Genomic DNA, 21,091 nt, shown 5'->3' on the forward strand with positions numbered 1-21,091 from the left:
ATATTGAATAAATGGTTATCAATGCGACTTATTTTAAAGCAAGGAAATTGTGAAGTAAACCCGATTTGAAGAAAAATCTCTCTGTCAATTTGGTTATCATCATAACTTCAATTTTTCAGGGAGTAAAGTTCACCCCTTTTTCTTTTTTTTTTTTTGGAGTACAAGGGTTGCTCATCATCATAACCCTGTTTCATGCATCACAACTATATTCATATCATGTGGCCTCAATAATCTCATGTGACCTCAATCAAGATTATTGAAAGAGGTTTGCACTTGTTGTTTCATAAAATACATTCATAGAATGCTGAATTTTCTTCTTTTGGCTTAAAATCTGGGAAGAACAAATATTATAAATAGAGAAAAATGCTTGATCTATCAAAAATAATCTTATTTATTTGATGAGATAACTACATCATTGTCATGTGGTCTGGCAAGACCAAGCAACTTTGATGCCATGATTCTGGGAGCAATTAGTGCTAATAAATACAGTTCCAATGGCAAGAAATGCTTCCAAATTGAATTTTGTCCAATAGCAGCTTCTTGGAGAAACAATAATTACTGCTGCTTTTTCTATGATGTAGATTCCAGAGGTGGACCCGGCATTGCTTACCAGGATAAGGGTTGCAAGTTAGAAACCCTTCTGAAGAGTTGAATCGACATCTTGTTATTGGAACTCATATAAACCTGGCATTAAGTTTATACCAGATGCTTTTGCTTCAGGAACTTGGATCACCTTCATGTGCCACCATTGGTATGGAAAACAGAGTTTAAATGTTGATAGCTTTAAAAAATGTTACTTGCACTGTTTGTTACATGGTTCACACTCTGTGATCTCAAAGAGTACTCCTTTATGAGCTTAGAGAATGATGAATCCTCTCTTTCCAGTAATTTGGCTGGGGTGTCATATTCAAGAATTCTTCCTGCTCCACAAAAGAAGCAATTTTACAAGTTTAATTATGCAGCGCATGTCAAGAAATCTTAGTTCATTTATCCGACTTAAGTATGACGGCATTTTACCTTCACTGAGGACCAGAATGAGATCACTATCTATGACTGTATGAATTCTGTGAGCTATGGTGAGAACCGTGCAGTTGTTGAATTCTTGACGAATTGTTACTTGTATGATTCCATCAGTAGCAGAGTCAACAGAGGCTGTTGCTTCATCAAGCACAAGGATGCTGCTCCTCTTCAGCAGAGCTCTTCCAAGACAAAATAGCTGTCTCTGACCAACGCTCCAATTCTCTCCATTTTCAACAACTGCGAGAAGCTAGCTATATGTCAGTTGCCAAGACTAGTTCTTAAATCATCCTATTGTTTAAGTTGTTGACTAAATCCATGTTTTTTGTGTTTCTATTATCTTGTAAACATGCCTTACCTGTTGAATCCAGCTTCTTTTCAGTCTGGTGTATCAGATCACCAAGTTGACACTTGTCTAGTACCTGAATCATAAAGACAAGGTTGTTAGATCATCCAATTGAAGAGCTGCTAAGAGAGTGAGTGAGCTTGTAGTCCTTTCAAAGGGCACTTTAATGAACATCTGGATTTTATCTTAGTTACATACAAAAAAAAAACAAAAACTTTTTATGGGACACCAAACAGCTTACAACTAAGGAGCCTTAATCAATTTGAACTAGAACAAAGAAGTTAATATCATGATTTCAATCAACAAGCCTTGACCCAACTATTTGCAGTCTGTTATATGAATCCTTTTTTCTCTGCTGAGAATTCCAATTTAGGACTACCTCTACCATTAACTCAAGCTTTTCCATATATTTTCTCCTAATTTATGTTCATGTTACCTAAGATCTTCCTTTCTTCTCCCAAAATCCGTCAACAAAAATTTAAGTGCCCCTCCTTATAGAGCCTTCTCAAATCTCTGTTCTATATGCCCATACCATATAAGTTATTTCTTCATCCCTCTGTCCTTATTTTGTGCAGATCCTACATTTTCTAGTGTACTCAAATATCTCACTCTATCATTTCTAATTTTACCAAACATCCATCTCAGCATTCTCATTCATGTTACATCCAACTCCTTTTCTTGGATTGTGTTTGTTACTTGACAATCTGAGCCAAACAATATTGTGTTGCAGGCCTCATTGTTCTTCCAGAAGACAATCTATAAGCCATTGCCATATCAGATTGTAATGTGCTGCATAAAGCAAGGGCAACCCAAGCTAGAACGAATATCAAATTTGTTTCCATCCTATAGTATGATAAAATGCTTTTCATGACCAGTTATCAAACTAATATCGGCATTCCACCATTCACATTTGGGCTTCAAAGAGAACTAGCAAGTAGTAGGTTGAGAAAAAGACCTTCAGGAAAAAATTCTTTTTTTTTTAAAAAAAGGACTATTTTCCAACATTTTGCTTGGGTCTATTTTTCTATCAGCATTTTGCTTGTGATGCGAACAATTCAAATGATCTTTTGCTTCTCTGCTTTTGCATCTAGTTCTTTGTATTTCTCATCAATCACAAGCATGTCTATTGTTGCTAGATAAATGAGTAAATCCTGAACCGTCAGTTTCTAGACCATATTAACAGTTATATAAGTAGGAATTCTTGCATTGCAAGGCATGAGCCTGTCATGAAAATAATTGAGCTCAGCTTATTGACTTGCCTCCCATATCCTGTTATCTGGGAATTCATTCAGTGGATCAAGATTTCCTCTTATTGTTCCCTCGAACATCGTTGGATCTTGTGGAATAATGCTAAGTCTGGATCGCAAGTCATGAAGGCCTATCTTGCAGATGTCCACATCATCAATTTCAATGGTTCCTTCTCTTGGTTCGACGATGCGGAAAAGAGCTTGTATTAGAGTTGATTTTCCACTCCCAGTTCGTCCTACGACACCGACTTTTTTTCTTCCTGGAATTGCGCAAGTTATGTTCTTCAAAACTGATGGCAGGTGTTCAGCATACCTAACCTGTAGAAACAAAAGAAAAGGAAAAGTATGATGTGGCAAGACAAACAACTTTTGAGCCTCACAGTAATGCAATCCAAGCACAAAAATGCAGGCTTTTTGATGTTTCAAATTAATGAACTTTGCTGATATAGATGGAAAGCACTGAAAGGGCCAGAATTGCCCCAGTTACTCGTAGTGGCATTGGTTTGTCTGCTAAACAGTGGGCAATCATTGATAAAAAGAATATGTGCAGGTATGATGGAGGTGCCTCATATTGTACTGGCTAATGGTTGGTGAACTTGAAAAGTAGAGTTGGGTTTGTTAAATAAAGAATTCTGGCAAGAACAATCCGGCCCAGAAAATTGAACATGTTTAGCACTGACAAGGACACTAAGGTGCACCTGCAAACGACAGGTGAGGTTAGTAACAGATAGATCACGGGAACCTCAAAAATTATTCCAGTACCAAATAAAGCTTTGATATACAGATCATGAGGATTTAGCCATGTTGTACAGACCTGAGGAGGGAAGGAGAATGGAGCCAGGTAGATGGGGTCCAAGGGAGAAGTAGTTCTGACTTATGAGAACATGTGGATAAATTTAGTATGAAAGGATTTTAAGAGACTTATTCGACAATAGACTTATTTGACACATGCATGCTTGGCTTCCTAGTCCCTGTTGTCAGAAAGTTTCTTCTCAAATCACTGCCAACTGCTCAGGCTTGAATTCTTTCTTTTTCAACTAAATGGATGGCGCATCTCATAAAGGTGGGAGCGAACAAGCGAGCGAGCGAGAGAGAGAGAGAGAGAGAGAAACATGAGCATCTGAGGAAAAGATTAGTTAGGTTTGCGGATTATACTGCTAATAATGTAGAGAGGGTATAATATTGAGATAATCGTAAAATATTTTTTTTAATGTTATAAAGGAACCGTTTTGTTTTATATTGTTTATTCTTTCATTCCATAATGCTCCTTATCTCTTTCTTATTATCCTTTATAGCATAACTTATACTAATTGTCTAGTGGCCATGCTAGGATAGTTGGTATAGCTCATGGGAAGGCTTGATCTTAGGATGACAATCCAGTGTAAAATTTTGATCATTCCTTTTGTGGATCTGTCCTTTATAGTCGCATATCACCTGCTCTAAGGTTCGGTATTGCTGTCTGTACATATGTAGAAACATGTGGGTACACATGCAAACAAATGCATATTTGCATATATCTCTAGGACTAAAGTTTGGGCATACCTCCAAGTTCCTAAAGTTTATAGTTCCAATTTCTGGCCAACTGATTGGTGGTCGACACTCTTCAATCAATAAAGGAGCTTCACTGCGGATCCTTGAGTACTGCAGTATTCTTTCAACTGAGATCATTTTATTTTCTGCATTGCATGCATTCCAGATGATAGTTGCTAGTTGTGAATTGAGATTTAAGCCATAGGTCACTGCCAATCCTGCAATGCCTGTAAAAATACAACAAATAGTAAGATGGCATGCATCATTAAGAAAAAATTACGAAAATTTATTTTATGATCTTAGAAATTGATAATCAAATTCTCACTTGGATTAATAAATCCTTCAGGAAGGCTCACGAGCAAAATCAATGAGAATGCAAACACAAAATTTGACAGTAGGTTCAGTCTGAAGGAAAGCCATTCCATTGCAGAAACATTATGGAACCATGGCCTTGAGTGGTTGTCAACAAGACTAAGGTTTGCATTGCTGAAACGAATTTCTTGTCGAAATGCTCTAATAGCTGCAGCTCCGGCAAGTGACTCTGCAAAATGATGAAGGATTGGAGCTCTTTGAATTCCTGACAAACGAGCCAACTCTCTTGCAGTTGGTATATAGTATTGCTGCAGCAACCATTGTCAAGAACTCAATGTCCATCTTTTTTAGACAAATTAAACCATTCATCTTTAGAATTGCTAGAAATTCTATTCCTACACATGAATCCTTTCGGTATAAATATTGCGATTGTGGATCTCGTACTTTCTTACTTGCAAAATCAAAATCTTTGGTATGGTCTGAAAAACTTGTTCAGAGAACATTTTCTTCTAGAAAGCCAAATTATCTTACTTATTTTATGATCTTATCAAAGTATACTAAATATGCACAACTTAGTTTGCAAGAGAGATCTTACTTGATACCAGATGCAAATTGCTGTCACTGGAATGAATATGGCAAAAACTGGCCATGCAACCTGCGACATCACTGCAATGGTCCCTAGAATTTGTATAATCGAGAATGCACACCAGCCTAATTTTCCTGATATTTCCAAGTCTAGCACACTTTGGTCGGTAGAAGCCTGTTTCAAAGTCAAAAGTCTTATAATTAGTCTAGGAAAGGCTATATGTACAGGGCATGTGATCATGGATGAAACATTCAACCAAGTACTAACCCTGTTTAGGATCCTCCCTGTTGGAGTGGAATCAAAGAAAGACATTGGAGCACGAAGGATGCAATTTAGCATGTTTTCAAAGAACTTTTGTGATGTCAAAAGGCCGGTTATTGCTACAAGCATTGCTCGGACCAACACACACAATGCACTTCCGATTGAAAGAAGTATATATACCAAGAACAGAAGACTAATTCCCACAACTGGATCCGTAGCTGTTGTTGGAGGAGAAGCCCAAGCCATCCAGTAGTTGCTCGCTACTTGCAGTATTTGGAATAGTGATTGTGCTGTGACTATTATTGGGACTAATGCACCTCCTCGCACTGCAGTCAGGTATGACCAATAAACCTCTTTGCCAATGCTTCCTCTTTCCCTTTCCTCATCTTGCATTAGCTTCCCTCTGTCAGCAATATCTTGGCAGAGATCCTGTTCAGACTCTTGCCTCTCAATATTTTGGAACTGAGTATTTGCTGTATTTTCTCCATCAGACTCATTGCTGCTTGATGTTTTCGGAGTTTCACTTTCATCTGTCAGCAACAATCTGCTTGAATTTTCGGCATTAAGTATTGATTCAAGAGCTTGGCTGTGAGCTCCAACCAACACCTGAAATCCTATATTTTGTTGTAGAAGCTCATGAAATCTTCCAGCTTGTGCAATTCTTCCATGCTGCATCAGCTGTTATGACACATCATATTAATTGTTATTATCAAGTGCTTTCTAGTGGTCAAGGTTACATGTTCTTTGTGGAGTGGTATCATGGTAGCGGTGCATGACCATCATAAAATTTGTAGAGTGACAATGCAACCTTCTATCCACGAATTAATTCTAATAGACAATACACAAATGATTTCCATCTAGAAGAAAATGGAACAACAAAAGCCATTTTATTATTTTAGAATATGGATCATGGAACTGGAAGATTTTCTGCTTTTTGTTTACCAGGATAAGGTCTGCTGCTGGAAGAAACTCGACTTGGTGCGTAACATAAAGTATGGTCTTGTCTCTAAGAACCCCCATTAGGCAATCCTGCATGAAAAAGAAAAAGAAGAAAAAAAAAATCATCTCATCTGGTGCTTGGAGAAAATTACCGATCTCCAAGAACTTGAAAATTGAAGCTTTCTCAGAGAAAATATTCACTTATGGGGAAATTTGAGATGAAGACTATGAAATTAAGATGTAACACATACTACATGTATTTTTTTAGAATTACTGTAATATTTTTTTTTGCCATATTAAGAGTACTTTTCATAAAGGGTGGGCCAAAATTTGCCGTCTCGGTACTAGACTATACACCATTATCATTCTATTACATTGTCCGTATGCGGTATTGTATGAAACGGCGAGAGAGAGATTGCATACTGGTTGGGTACTAGTACAATACGGCACACTCAGTATGGTGATTGATATGGCAATCATGCAGGCAGGTGGAATAAAAGCAGACCTTAAAAAGTTGTGTGCCTGTATGAGCATCCACAGCACTGAAAGGGTCATCAAGAAGGTATATATCAGCATCCTGGTATACTGCTCTTGCAATCTGGATCCGTTGCTTCTGTCCTCCGCTCATATTAATTCCTCTCTCTCCAATCTCTGTCAGGTCCCCACAGGCAAAGAGCTCAAAATCCTTCTTTAGTGCACAAGCCTGAATTGTCTTTTCATATTTCTCACTGTCAAATGGTTTGCCAAAGAGAATGTTTTCTCTAATGTTGCCAGAAAGTATCCATGGGGACTGAGGAACATATGCTTTAGTGCCACTTATTCTTACTGTCCCTCCCAGTTTTGGTATTTCTCCTAATATGCATGAGAGTAAGCTAGACTTTCCTGAGCCAACGGTCCCACAAATGGCCACTTTCATGCCCCTGCTCACCTTCAATTCTATTTCTTCAAGCGTTAGAAATTTGGATTCTAGGTCCCAACTGAACATCCCATGATCAATTTCAATGTCAAATTCTGCTTCATTTCTAGGTATCAGCTCAACTGCATCAGATTTTATTTCATCTTCTTGGAGGTATGAGGCTATCCTGTCAGCCGAAACTTTTCCCTGTGCAAGTACTGAAAGCAAATCTGGAAGACTGAATATGGGTTCTTGGAGCATCCTAAAAGTTGCCAATGCAGATAAAACTCTCCCTGCTGTTAGAGGTATTCCCATGAGTATACATGATCCAAATGTTACTCCCGATATAAATGCGGGTGCTCCCCAGAATATAAATGCTGTCATTGCTAGCAGTCTTAGAGACTTCCACAACCACTTATACTCAATGTTTCGCAAAGCTTCTAATTTGTGAAGGTACTGGACATCCCAAGCTTGAAGTTTCAAAATCTTCATGTTTCGGAGAACTTCTGAGGTCGCTTTCATTCGATCATCTTTTGCTTCCATAATCTTGGACTGGAAACGTTTCTGTGTTCTAGTGAGAGGAATGTTGCATGCCATTAGCATGACTGTTGCTGCTAATCCAGCAAAAGCTCCAAGGCCCAGACTGTTGTGAAGAACATAGATTGCAAGAGAAACCTGTATGGGTAGCATCCATATTATGTTTGCATACCACATAAGATCTGTAATTCTTTGAATATCGACACTCATATAGTTGATTATTTCTCCACTGGTATGGTTCTGCCGAGCCTGGCATGATAAACGAAGGCCCTTTTGGTATATGTGAGATATTAATGCTGCTCTTACGCGCATTCCAAGCTGTCGAGCTCCAAAAATCCACTGCCTCTGAGCCACTGTCTCCACAATTTTGGCACTTAGGAATGCAAGTGCGAGTATGTATCCACTTTTCAATCCATTCTCCCTCTTTCCACCTAGGAAACTAACAAGGGAATTAATCAATGAAGGTCCTACGTAAGAGGCACTTGCAGCAACAACTGCAAAGCTTGCATTGATTGCAGCTTTTTTCCTGATAAACAGGAGTATTGCTCTGTAAACAGATGAAGACTGCAAGCCATGCTTTTCTTTTACACTAGTCAAGTAGCTGTCAAATGAGTGTGAAAGGAACTCAGCAGAGTCTTTTATATCGACATCAGGTATTTCATCCTGATCCAGAGGCTTCTTGACTCCTGTAGCAAAAAGGGGGTTAAGCCAAGAGAAAGTGACAAGTTGTGGAAGGCTTGCGTTCCCATATGGTGATTGCCTCTTAGTCTCCCCATGCTTTTCTGTTGGTGTGTGCAGTAGTGGTTCTCTGATGTTACTATAGTCAAAAGTGATCCCTGTTGCTCCTCTGACTGAAATGGCAAACAGATATGCGCAGAAAAGAAGATTTAATAGATCTATACATTCTTCCAACCCTAGAAATGCATTGTGTAAAACGATGAGTGTATATCAAAAGCTATGCAGATTGCTGACAGGATGAAGCTGCATGTCAACCATGCTCTTATAATCAATGGAAGTTTTACTGATCTTGTCTGCCGGAAACTATAAATGGTCACCAACAAAACTATCCATGATATCAACTGTGTTATTTCTGCTGAAACTGAGAATATGAACTTGCAATACCTCTCATTTCCTTTTAGCAGCAATGAAAAAAATGACACCAAGTGGCTGGCTAATATTAAAGAGCAACACACTTTGCTGGCTTGGTATGAGATACCCAAGTTTATGTCATCAAGTGTATGTTTTGCAGCAGCGCAATTTTGTATCCCTTCCTCGTTGGTCCTGTATTTCCTTCTGTATGATTTGTAGATTTTATTTAGTAGAAGCTGGAAGGAGAAGCTGCTGATAAAGAAGAGATGGAGAAACATGAATAGACCCTTCCAAAACAAGATGAGCTTATCTGTGGCCATCCTTTCCAATGCCGAAGCAAATGAAAATCTGCAAGAACATTACATTATACCATGTATATAACTCAGAAATCAAGATCAACAGTAATTGCAGCCTACGAGTAGCGAGCAACCATTCTGATAGCATAGGATATGAAAATGCTTCACAAGTTGTTCAAATACTTCTGTTGGTGTAAGTTGCAGATAACAGTTCGAGTGGGAGTGAATCCCAACAGGATATTTTGATTGTAGTAAATTATGAAGAAAGACAGCATTATGCCAATCATAATATTTTTCTTCATTATCTTTTACTGATAAAATCATCTTCCTTTTTATTTCCCTTGGATTTCAATGATCCATATACACCTACAGATAACCAATCCATGATATATATTCTGTAGAAGTTGTTCCCACCACTGGCATCTAAGAATTAGGCGTTTGTGTATCTGCAAAGTAGTATTCTTTCTTGATTACAAACAATTAAAAAGGTCTTGGCCTGCTTTACACCTAGCATGGTCTTTTTATTGAGTTTATTGAGGAAGTCATGATTCAACATCTTCAATGGGGAAATGCATGATGGTAAGTCTGTACCCATTCTGATGGAAGATTAAGAGTTCAGTTCCTACGGTCATTGGTTTATCTTGGATCCATTGTGACCACCTGTAAATCCTTTGAGTCCTCTAAAACAACCAAAAAATTACCTCAACAGTTCAGTAGGGTCTATTTTAGGTAGTTCCTTGCATTAACTTCAATGAGCAAAATTCTTCATCTCTAGTTTTCTCCAAACATGATAGTGGCACTTACCTTTCATCCAACAATTTAAGTACTGATGCTGGGGGGGCATGCTAGCCCATGGCTAGGACTTCGCACAGCATGCCGTGCCAAATAGAAGAGGTGGGTGGGGGGATGGAGGGAGGTGGCTCACCATTGAGACATATCAACATGCTATGAACTGTGATATGCAGGGTATTGCAGAACATATGCGTCCCCAGTGCCAGGACTAACCTGGCATGGCATGTCACAGTTGGCATGGACTAGCATTTCAATCTTTTCTGCATCTTAAGTCATGCAGAATCTAGTAAAGCTTCATAGATCTTTTAACAAAGTAACAGTAGGATGATATGGGTGCTGTAAAGTGCAACTTATCATGTTATTTATTCTTCTTGTCAAATATTTTCTAAACCTTCTGAAAGATAGAAATTCTAATCTCTTATGCTCCTCAACATTCAAACAATTTGGACTCCATGGAAATGATCTTAGCGCAACACCAACAGCATAATTTTGATTGTTCTCTGGCTCCATGAGAAATCTCAGACAGATTTTTATAGATTGATCATTTATGATAAGTAGCAAGCTTTGACCATCTATCTCCTGTCTGAAACCTTGAATCATGCCTTTGAAATGTTACTTCCTCCATTGATTGTGGAAGGCTGATAAAACTCTTCTCACTACTTCAATCAAGTTTTCCCAACTTTCTAGTCTCCTTTTTTCTGACTCTCACAGAAATAACTGTTTTAGTTATTCTAATAAAGTGAATCATCCATAAATAATTCTTTTATGCCAACCTGGCTTCACAAGATGCTTCAGAATGAAAATTAATCTAGTTTGAGACAGAGAATGGAGTGTTCAGATCAAGATTTCTTAGCACCAAACTTCAACATGATATCATCATTAATTTTTACATCCTAAATAGTTTTTTTAAAGAAATAATACATCCCACAAAGACAACAAAGAAAAGAACCTAACAAGAAAATTCAAAAATAGCACGACAAATAGATCACTTTTAGTGCTGGAGATTTTTTTCTCGTTTACCTTGAAAGAACATGTCCAAATAAAATGCTGGTTAGAACACATAGCAAAAATAGTATAGTTCAGCCACAAGTGACCTACTGGTAGATGTGATATTTATTTTCTGAAGCCCAGTGAACATTTCAACCAGGCAGTATCAAGTTCTGCTTTTCCAACGGTCATACAATTGAGATGCAGAGATTCGGAGCTTTGACGGCATCCACTATAACACAGGTATCTACATCACTTATTTGTTAATAATATACATTTTTTTCCTCAACCGGTAAATTATGTCATCTTATCTTATTAGATCACCGTTTCTGCTTTTCTTCCTACTTCATCGGTAGACTAATTAAGAAAAATTAAATCCCAAGGCATTTAACAATCGCACCGTTGAACTTACCATATCTATGCCCAGTTCAAGCTTAAGCTTTATAGAGATCGGAACATTCACATTTTTTCACATAGATCACAATATTCATTAGTTTTGTAGGACTTTTAAACAAAATAAGAGCAAAAAATGCCCCCTGCATGTAATTTTCCTTTCCAGCCTCTGTAAAAGAACTTTTACATACTTAACTAAAGTTTAAAGGTAAAGTTCCTACATAGCTACAACCCTTGCAACATGATGCTTCCCTTATCAACACTTTGAACCACTGTTGGAAAACCTGGAATGAAAACTTATACAGAACAATACACGATCAACAATGCGCAGTTGCAATTTATATGCAGTTTCTTCTTCAAATCTACACAAGATAAACTTGAAAATCATTTCTATATATTCATTATAGTGTATAGCACCGTATATCTCCATCCTTGTTTGAGAACATTTTCCAAAATTGGTTCTTAATATCACATGAATCCCGATTTTTTCCTCCAACAAAGGACATAAGAAAACCAACTAGGAAAGAACTATTTCCACTCTTAAACACAATATTGAATGATAAAATATTTCGTAATATTATAAACATCATACTATAAAGTCTTCGAAACAAACACCTGGCAGGGTTAAGCGATTTGTATAAATTCATATTTTCCCCTTCCCTTCGTGTTTATGTTATTTCTCTTTTATAATACATGGATCCAGAAGAAAGATCATCTGATGCCTATGCAAACCACAACAAATCATTTGAACAAGATCTTACTTGATATATTCAACATATCTTCAAAAACATTCTCTTCGGTTTCCTCGAACCACTGTGTAGGGTCTTTTCGACAAGCCTGAGAAATGAGCTCTTTATATCCGCCACTGAAATGGTGGCGTGGGTGCAACGATGGATGATCAGATGCAGAAACCTATGAATCCTTTCATCCCGATCGATGATAAAACTCTCCCACCTTATAGAACAAGAGGACGCAGAGAAAGAGAGAGAGAGTCAGAGCGAGAGAGAGAGGGAGGGAGAGAGAAATCAGAGGCGAGGCAATATATTAGTGCATGGCCGTTTCATGGCTTTGGTGCTTTGGGACACCAGGCGAGCCATGAAGGCTTTAGGTTCCGAGCAGCCGATATAATAATTTAATGGGTGGATTTTGTCTGGTAGTGGTATTGGCGTTTACGAATAGAGACAAAGGGGGCCGACTTTCGCCCGCCTCCGAGAGGTGCTTGCATGCCGTGTGGTGTCCAAAATAGAGAAAGAGGGCATTCTGCACCCCGCCCCAACACCCCCCCCCTCTAACCCCAAAAAAAAAAAAACAGAGAGAGAAAGAGAGAGCTTTCTTGGCCTTCTATTTTAAGTTCCGAACAGGGCTAGAAAATCAAAAGTAGACCAAAACTAACTCATGCTGATCTGATCTAAACTTTGAAAGGGATCAGATTTGAGCTGAAGGCGTAGATCTTTTGTTGTAGTATGATTGTGAACTGAAGGATTTTGCTATGATACACTCTTATATTATGTTATAAATTGTTTTTTGATGAACCGGGAGGCTAAACCACCCTTTTTATTAAGGTATGTACATTATGGTACATTATGTTATAAAATGTTAAAAGATATCTTGGTCGTCCAACAAATTAAAGTATTTTAGCTTATGGTCCCGCAGGTTATGAACGGGTTTCCTTATTGTATTATTTTTCAAGTTAGTCATCAACTTCTCTTTTTTTATTATTTTATTTGGAAAGAAAATTATTTATTTTTATTATTTTTTCGTCTTCTCCTGTCTTGCCCCAGTCTTCTCCCCAAAGACTCTTCCACCGTGTGCTATACACTAAATACGGATTTGGACTTATTTTGGTGCAAATCTGGATTCTTGAGGTAATTCAGTGTTTCTTGGTGGAGATGATGGAGGGTTTTGGGTTTCAGCGGGGATGGGGCCGCCGCTAATGTTCGAGTGCGACGGATGGAGAGGGCGGGGGCGGCGGCGGAGGTGCGGAGAGGAATGGGCCGAAGTCGGCGCTGAGCTCACTACAGTGGACGGTGAAGAGGAACTAGACGAGGAGGAAGGAGAAGGTAAGCGATGGGGCAGTGGAGTGGAGCTGAGCTCTTCTCCCTTTGTCCAAGACCGAGGCTCCTTCCTTCCCCTTCTTCTCGCCATCAATCATCACAAGTTCCATCGGCCTCGCTCCACTCATCGTGCACCACCCTCAATCGCCTCCTCCCCTCCTCCACCGCGACCATCCCTGGATCGGCGGCAACATATTTCGAAACGCCCTTGACGGTCGGCGTAACCACAGAAGGAGTCGCTAACTTTATTCCCAAACGCCCCTGATGTTCCACATATTTGTTCGATCGCCCGCTACCAGCTGCAACCGATTGCCGATGGATAAATCAAAACCATCAAAAAAGGTATCAACGATAAATCGGACCGAAATAGGTCAAAAACCTTTTCAATACTGTAGCAAGAACCATGGACCTAAAAGAAAAAGGAGGAGATGAAGGATTGAACCTGATGAAACCTGACTTGGAAGTTGGATTACACGACCCATTTTAATCAAGGTTAAGGGTTGTATCTTTGGTGCGGAAGAAGGACTTATCTTCCTTTGCCCGAATCCACCATTGGATCACCCAATGCACAGCCCTCAAAGCACCATCAGTGTGGATCTCAAAGTGATCCAGTAGTGGATTCATGTGAAGGAAGTTGAATTCTTTTTTCGAGCAAATGATACAAACCCTATCATATCAACCATAGCCATCTTGTTCGCATGGTTCATCCATATCGAGTTTTCATGGACCGAGGGTTAACTTGCCGACCAAGATCCGACATTATGCCTGTCACTGTATTTGTTGATGGAGTAGGCGATAGAGATAATATTAATTAGATTTTAGATTTCAATCTAAGATCTAAAGGGAGATGGTCTGTTCTTCATTAAAAATTTTCCTGTCGGTGTGTTCCATACGCAGGCTACGCAGCACTGCAAACTAGTGAGTCGTGCAAACAAACACTAATACATTTGTTTAATTATTATTATTATTACCACCAAATTTTGATTCTTGGAAGGAGCTGAGAAACACGGAGGCAGGTGAGGTGAAACCAGAAGCCATATTCCCGTACTTTCCTCCACGCACATGGAGTCAAAGTTTGGCCAAAGAGATGGTCGCTTTACTTGCCAAGAAAGAAAAAAGGGAGATGGTCGCTTTCTGAAGTGCGTAACAGGTTGATCATTCCGAGCTTGGGGTGCCACCTTGGAGCTCACGAAAGGCTATGTGGTGACCACAATATTTGCAGTCCCTATGAGCAGCCATCAGGATTTGCAGCCATGGATTGATCTGGTGTAAGAGATTACAAATTGCTAAAAAAAAAAAAAAAAAAAAAAAAGGTGATTGGATTGGGTGGAGAGGCAAAAATGTGTCAAGGAAAAACCTGCACAATATGAGGAGAACTTATTCTTTTGTTACTCTGTAAAGTGCCCCTTATCTCTTCGGTCTAGTTCTTTTATTTGGTTGTTAGAGGTTGTTTTGTTGGATGGTCTCAAACTGAAAGGCAAAATTAGACAATGAAGCAGGAGTTAATATATAGCTTGTAATCTTCCATATTTTTGTTCGTGTTTGATGGTAGTAACAGTAATATCGTAGTGATGATCTTAGACTGCTTTGCTGAATTTTCTACAGTCAACTTGTAGAAATTGAACTGAAAATCAAGTCCTTAGATCATTTTTTGCTGCTCTGCTTTCTCTAAAAGCCAGTCCTCGTGTCAAACAATCACTAGAAAAAATATACATGAGGACAGAAAGTGCTTACTAGTTGGATGAGTCATGGGTACCAAGTGACTGAATGCCAAATCTGTTTGTATAATTGCTATGCCTGTTCCTTTCAGTCTTTGTTTCTTTCTTTGTTGTTATTTTATTTGAAGGCTACTTTTTTTGCTTTGATTGACTGCATGATGGATTCGATATTGGTGGTATATGCTTTTCATGCTCTAGTTGGATGCATATGCGCTGTGGTATCACGTTTGGCTTGTCGAAATCCTTTAGACAGTTCCGCATTTTTTCCATGATTAATGGCAGCTTGTCATATTTATGGCTGATTACCTACTTATCCATCTAGTCATCACATGGCCATCATTTCGATGGTTCTCAAAGTAGATGGTTTTCTTTTTTCACAGCCAGCTGTTGCATGATGTTTAATGGGACCTGTTTTTGAAAGTAGTTTAATGAGATTTATAGTTTAATTGACTGGAAGCAACCATCAAGTATGTTTTTTTAGCATGTGCCTATCTGAGAAAAGATTCGTTTAGTACATAACATATATCCCTTTAATCCTTCAAACCTTAGTAAATTGTGCCACATGATGAAGCAAAGTGAATGGTCCAAGACAGCTGAGGGACTTGCTAGAGTGACGTTTTTGAGTCACCATAGTATTGCTCTATTCCTCTAGTAGCCAAGTGAAAGACAAAAACATCACTCTTCCCTAAGACGTATTAACAAAAATAAAGTTAGATCCAAAAAGTTAGAATAGATGGTCTAGCCTTTTAGTTCTTGTCAATTGCAAATGCTCCAAGGATTGGAAGGCTTTGAGCTAGTTATAAATAAGTTTTATGTGCATACTTGCCAAAGCTTTAATTTAATGACATGTTGCATCAAACTTTCCAAAATTTTCATGAGGTTTGGGTCTTGAATGATTTTATCCATCGGGATTTTGATCCCACTGAAAATGTCCCAAGTAAAAATCATGGACTTGCGAATAAAAATGTTCATCCCTTTCTCTTACTGGATGAGGCTTTCCTCCCCATATTGAGAAAAGAAAATTGCCTTAAATTAAATGACCAATAAATTAAAGTAGCTACCCAAACGATGCATCTCAAGATTCTCACTGACGCATGGATCCAGAACACCACCTGCCAAAGAGCAAGCAAATTGCTTATCATATGCTACAGCATGGCATGGATGGAGACCCGCCATATAAAGTAAAAGGTGGAAGGGATCATGATTTGGGTTGCATGCTTGATGGTAGTGGGGGACAACAGGCAACAAGATTGGAATTGGTTGGGCCACTCTATGCTCTTGGAAAGAGATGATAGTATTGTAAGCATTCCTCAATTGATGTCACAGCTAGCCCTAGATGAAGAAATATTCTATACCAAATTTGATGGAACTCCTACTCCATATACAAAGAGAATAATGCTATAGGCTCCCTATCTTTAAGCCCAAAAGTAGGTGCTGGCTAGAAACAAACTTCATGGTGGTGGTCCAAGCTTTTACATAAATTATTGAAGGTGCTAATTAATCAACCTAGAAAGCATTCGATGATTATATCAAATGATCTAGGATCAATTTCTATCTTCATTGGGATTTAGAAGGCCAAAAGTATCTAGAGGAAAGATGCTTGATGTTGAAAAACCACCAATTACTTGCTCAAATGATATCATCTCTGCTAGTCAAACAAAGGACAAAGGTTCAAATTGATTGGAGTCGATTCCTTGGATAAAATAAGAAGGGTAGAAAATTATAAGGATTAGCCTACATAATTATTAAAAAAAAAAATAGTAGTTGCACCAGCCAACCAAGCATTTTTTATTAAAAAGATGAATTTAACGTATGTGAGCTTTATAGTATTGTGTTTTAGCAGTTATATGAGCAGCTATACTTATAGTATAAAATATTGGATAGCTAGAAAATAATAAATGCACAAAATGATTGTCATTGAAATAAAAATATTGAAATAGATGTATGGTAATAAAAAAAAATAAATAAAAAATAAAATTATTTTATAAAATTATAAAGATAACATCAATAAGTTGAGGATAATTATCTAGATATTTGTACTTGTATTAGATAAGCTGAGAGATATATTGATACAAAAAAAAAATGATTTGATATACCTATTAAAAAAAAAAAACAGGTAGAGATGGATTTAAAATTGCATAGAATGAAATAATAAGAAAGAATTTAATATCACTACATTATCGTAAACAAAAGTGGAATGAAGGACAACGGGTTATGTAGCCAGGTAGGATGAGAAGGACAAAATTGACTTGACTCGAGACCTTTGGGAGTCACGTTTGGCAACTACGCTGGAAGGTGCTGCTGGCCATACCCATGGATGGAATCAGTGTGGGACCCTTCACCAGTTGCATGTTTCTTCATCAGCATGACAACCCGAGTGATGTCATGACAGGGCCTATCATGAATGTTATTCATAAAATGACGTATTAGAAACCAAAAAAAACACACACAAAAAAAAAAATGCTGGCTGATGCATCCTAATTAATGCAATGCAGTACTTAAGTAATCAACAGTAAGATTGTAGGGCCATTTAGTTTGGTGGTTGATCACCAATCGAGAACGTACGGCAGACCAATGTTCTGTACTTTTTACCTCATTGCATCACCAAGCTCGGCATGTCAGATTTCTCCGAAGTCAAAACAATCAGCTGTTAAAAATATGCACCCACGTTGGCATCGGAGAGTAATTATCTAACCGCAAATTTTATGCATAAATATAAATTGAAATGTTAGATTTTTCAGAATCATTTATAGTCATGAAATAATAGTCTGTTTGTGAAATTAATAGCAACCTTTGTCTCTTTGGCATTGAACACGAATTTTCAAAGGCTTCCACGTGGATTCGCATCTGCCACAGTTTTATTCTTGTCGAAGTCGCAAAATCCGGCAAACTCAATCATCCCATGGTGGCCACTTCCCACGTACACAGATTTTCTTACGTCAAGAGGAAGTTTGGCTTCAATGCAATCCCTTTTATGATGTGGATGAAGTCATAAGTTTGACTTATCATTTTAGCTACATGCCATGGCTTAAATTTTTTTGTAATTTAGTTCTCTATGTATTTTTTTTTTTTTAAAAAAAATTAGTTCCTTATCCATGAGAGGCTATTTAATTTATTGAATACTTATCGGATATACATGTTATTTAAAAGAAACATACAATTAAGTTAAATAAAACATGATGATTTCTCCTTTTTGTCTTGATCTTCCTTATGCTCTGCTCGGGTGACAATAAAATTCAAGGGGCAAAAAAAAAAAAAAAAATCAAAATAAGGCTATTAAATAGAAATAACCAGGCATATTGGTCATGATAAACAAGATTTTAAAGTGTAATGCAAGGTGAGAGGTGATATTGTATGAGTTCCTTGTACATACAAATAACATAGAAATTTCTCACTCTGTTCATCACATCTGTTTGTCATTCTTTATTTCTTATTTTTATTATTTTTTTTCTCTCTCTTCATTTTTTTTTTAACTTTTTTCATTGAACTGTTTTCTTCGCCTTCCGTTCCTATCCTCACCATCATTCTCAAAAACATTCCATTATGTCGAGAATTGACTTCATATAAGAGTGAAAACTTTAATTATGTGGATTCCTTTTTTGGTAAAAGAATACAATATTCCATGGGATAATAACAAATATAATCATATCTATCAGCAATTTATCATGCACATGCATATTTGTCAAATATACTATATCAAGGCACTTTGTCGACATGCAGCCAAGACAAGCTCAATTTGAAGGTGTAGGCAATGAGTGTGAACCAATTCTAATGCACCTTTCTCACGGGGTAACTAAATTTGAATCCGACTATTATTTTTCCAATTGAACATAATCCAAGAAATGGTCTGCACTTTCTACAACGTATAAAGCAAATTTTATATATAGCACATTTTAGAAGTCAAATTCTAAACTGCTCAAAATAACTTACTATGTTCTTTTATAGAGTACATTGTAACCTAAGTTGACCTGAATTGATCGATCTTGATTCAATGCATGTTGTGTTCCAGCAAGACACAAAGTCATAACTACTTTAATGCCACTGCTTATATGGATTTTACGTCGGGTTTGGGTATTGTGATTCAATAATTCAGAAATTTGGCAAACCACAGATTTTTAGCTCAACGCAGCCTACCTAACCAAAACCAACTTGACGGCAGTCCAAAACAATTAAAACTTATACTTTGAAAAGTGAATTCCATCTTTAGTCAGGATAATTTTATTTATTTCCCTGTGAAGCCCAAAGCAGTTTGCAGCTACATTTTGAACTTTAGACCTGGATCAAATTGCAGATGCTCGATATAGTTAATAATGTTGACTAGACAATTTTCATACTCCAAATAAATGGGTTAGAATGAGACCTAAAGACGGCAGCACATACTATCCATTGGATGAAGCCCACATCAGAATTTTGATGTTAGAAGGGAACAAAGATGGCTGTTTACCGATAAAGCCCACATTTTAGGGACTCTGGGCCATAGGAGAGCCTCTAATCATCGTGATATGGTTGGGTTCCGGTAATATCTTTCCCGCGAAAGAAAGGTTTCCCTTGACGTAACTGTCGGATTCTTGTTCTCAGATGTGTCTGTAAGATGTATTATTTTCCTTATTATTCTGATGGTATGGCTTGTCCAATAGATTTCAATTATATTGAGAGCACGATCTTTGACCGTTTTGTTCTGTTTCTGTTAAAATCTTGAAAATTCTTTGTTGGAATTTAATTTAATTTCTTTACATACCTCACAAAAATATTTAGCAACTAGATATTTCTACAACCCTCGGGCTGTGGATGGGTACGCTCAAATCAAGAATTTTTTTTTGATCCAAATTTGAATATTATTTAGGGTGCAGTTCTTATGCAAGACAGTCATCCTTTTGCTTCCACTAGCAAGGCTTTATCTGAAAAATATTTTGGGCTCTCTATCTATGAAAAGAAGATGATAGCAGTCCTTCATGCTGTCAATAAGCGACAACACTATTTACTGGATCATCAATTTATAATTTGCAAGGGCCATCCTAGCCTCAACCACTTAAAGGAGAAGCGGCTCTCATCTGATGATTCATAATTATTTTTTATTTATACTACAACTAAAGATTAGTGTAAAATATAGATCGGTATGATTTAATGAATAGTATCAAGCAATCTAGAACAATCAATGCACTTGCATGTTGTTACATGATATCGAATTTTGGACTGAGCCCTAAATATTTTTGTACAGATTTTAAACACCTCCGAACTATTTTATTCATCTATTTGTATAGATCTTCAAGAGATCATTGTGCAATCCAATGATAGATTCATGCGAGCTGAATTCTTCTTTCGTGAGAAAGATACAACCCTAATCCATTGTGCAATATCTGCTTCAATTCTGTGCAAACAACTGGACGGAAAAGAAAAAAAAGATTAGAATGTTTTGAAATCTATGCAAGATGCAATCCAATAATTAATGTCAGAAAAAAGAGATAGAGAGAGTAATCCACGAAAGATACAACCTGAACCTGATGGTGATGTGGTTTCTCTCAATATCTTCCTTTCTCGTCTACTGAATTATTAATCCCGTCATAATACATACGGTCATCCAAACAGATCCTAAATCAACTTAGGGTCAGGATATGAAGGCCCACCAAATAACCTCTAACTATAATGGTTTCAGACCATCAGACCAAGAACTGGTTTGGTCTTCTCTAAGCAAAAGTAAGGAGCTACTTGGATGCTCGCACCTCTTCTCCACTAGACTTCCTTTGCAGGGCTAACATGAGAAAATACGAGGCGTTTAGAGAGTGAGAGAGAGAGAGAGAGAGAGAGAGAGGAGGATCATTAGTGTTGTGGAATCTATTATCCGAATCATCTTGGACGCGTGCCATTTGGGATTTTTCCTGGTAGCAGAAGTCACGATACCGTCGCTTTTTTAGGGAGTTTTGGCTTGCGACAAAATCGCTCCTAAAAATGTAATTGCATTAGAACACCATAACAAAAACCATCAGTGTATGCTTTTATAATGAAACAAACAAAAGATCACCTGGGATTTGGGAAGATCATTTTATGGTCTTCTGTGCCGCCCGGCGATGTCCTATTTGCATGGCTTTTTCATG

General features: G+C 37.7%; 1 protein-coding gene across 1 annotated transcript; it reads right to left on the reverse strand.

Moving 5' to 3' along the window:
• Positions 1-373: 373 nt before the first annotated feature.
• LOC105043832 (putative ABC transporter C family member 15) lies at positions 374-12,455 on the reverse strand. The gene is given in 12 exon segments (XM_010921550.4): positions 374-920; positions 1,018-1,257; positions 1,376-1,439; positions 2,623-2,928; positions 4,153-4,367; positions 4,466-4,760; positions 5,048-5,212; positions 5,306-5,977; positions 6,242-6,328; positions 6,744-8,611; positions 8,614-9,107; positions 11,989-12,455. Coding segments are annotated over 11 exon segments (4,515 nt in total). The 5' UTR covers positions 9,080-9,107; positions 11,989-12,455; the 3' UTR covers positions 374-783.
• Between the last annotated feature and the right edge of the window lie 8,636 nt (positions 12,456-21,091).

Source organism: Elaeis guineensis, chromosome 4 (assembly GCF_000442705.2).
Source record: "Elaeis guineensis isolate ETL-2024a chromosome 4, EG11, whole genome shotgun sequence".
NCBI classification, from domain to species: Eukaryota; Viridiplantae; Streptophyta; class Magnoliopsida; order Arecales; family Arecaceae; genus Elaeis; species Elaeis guineensis.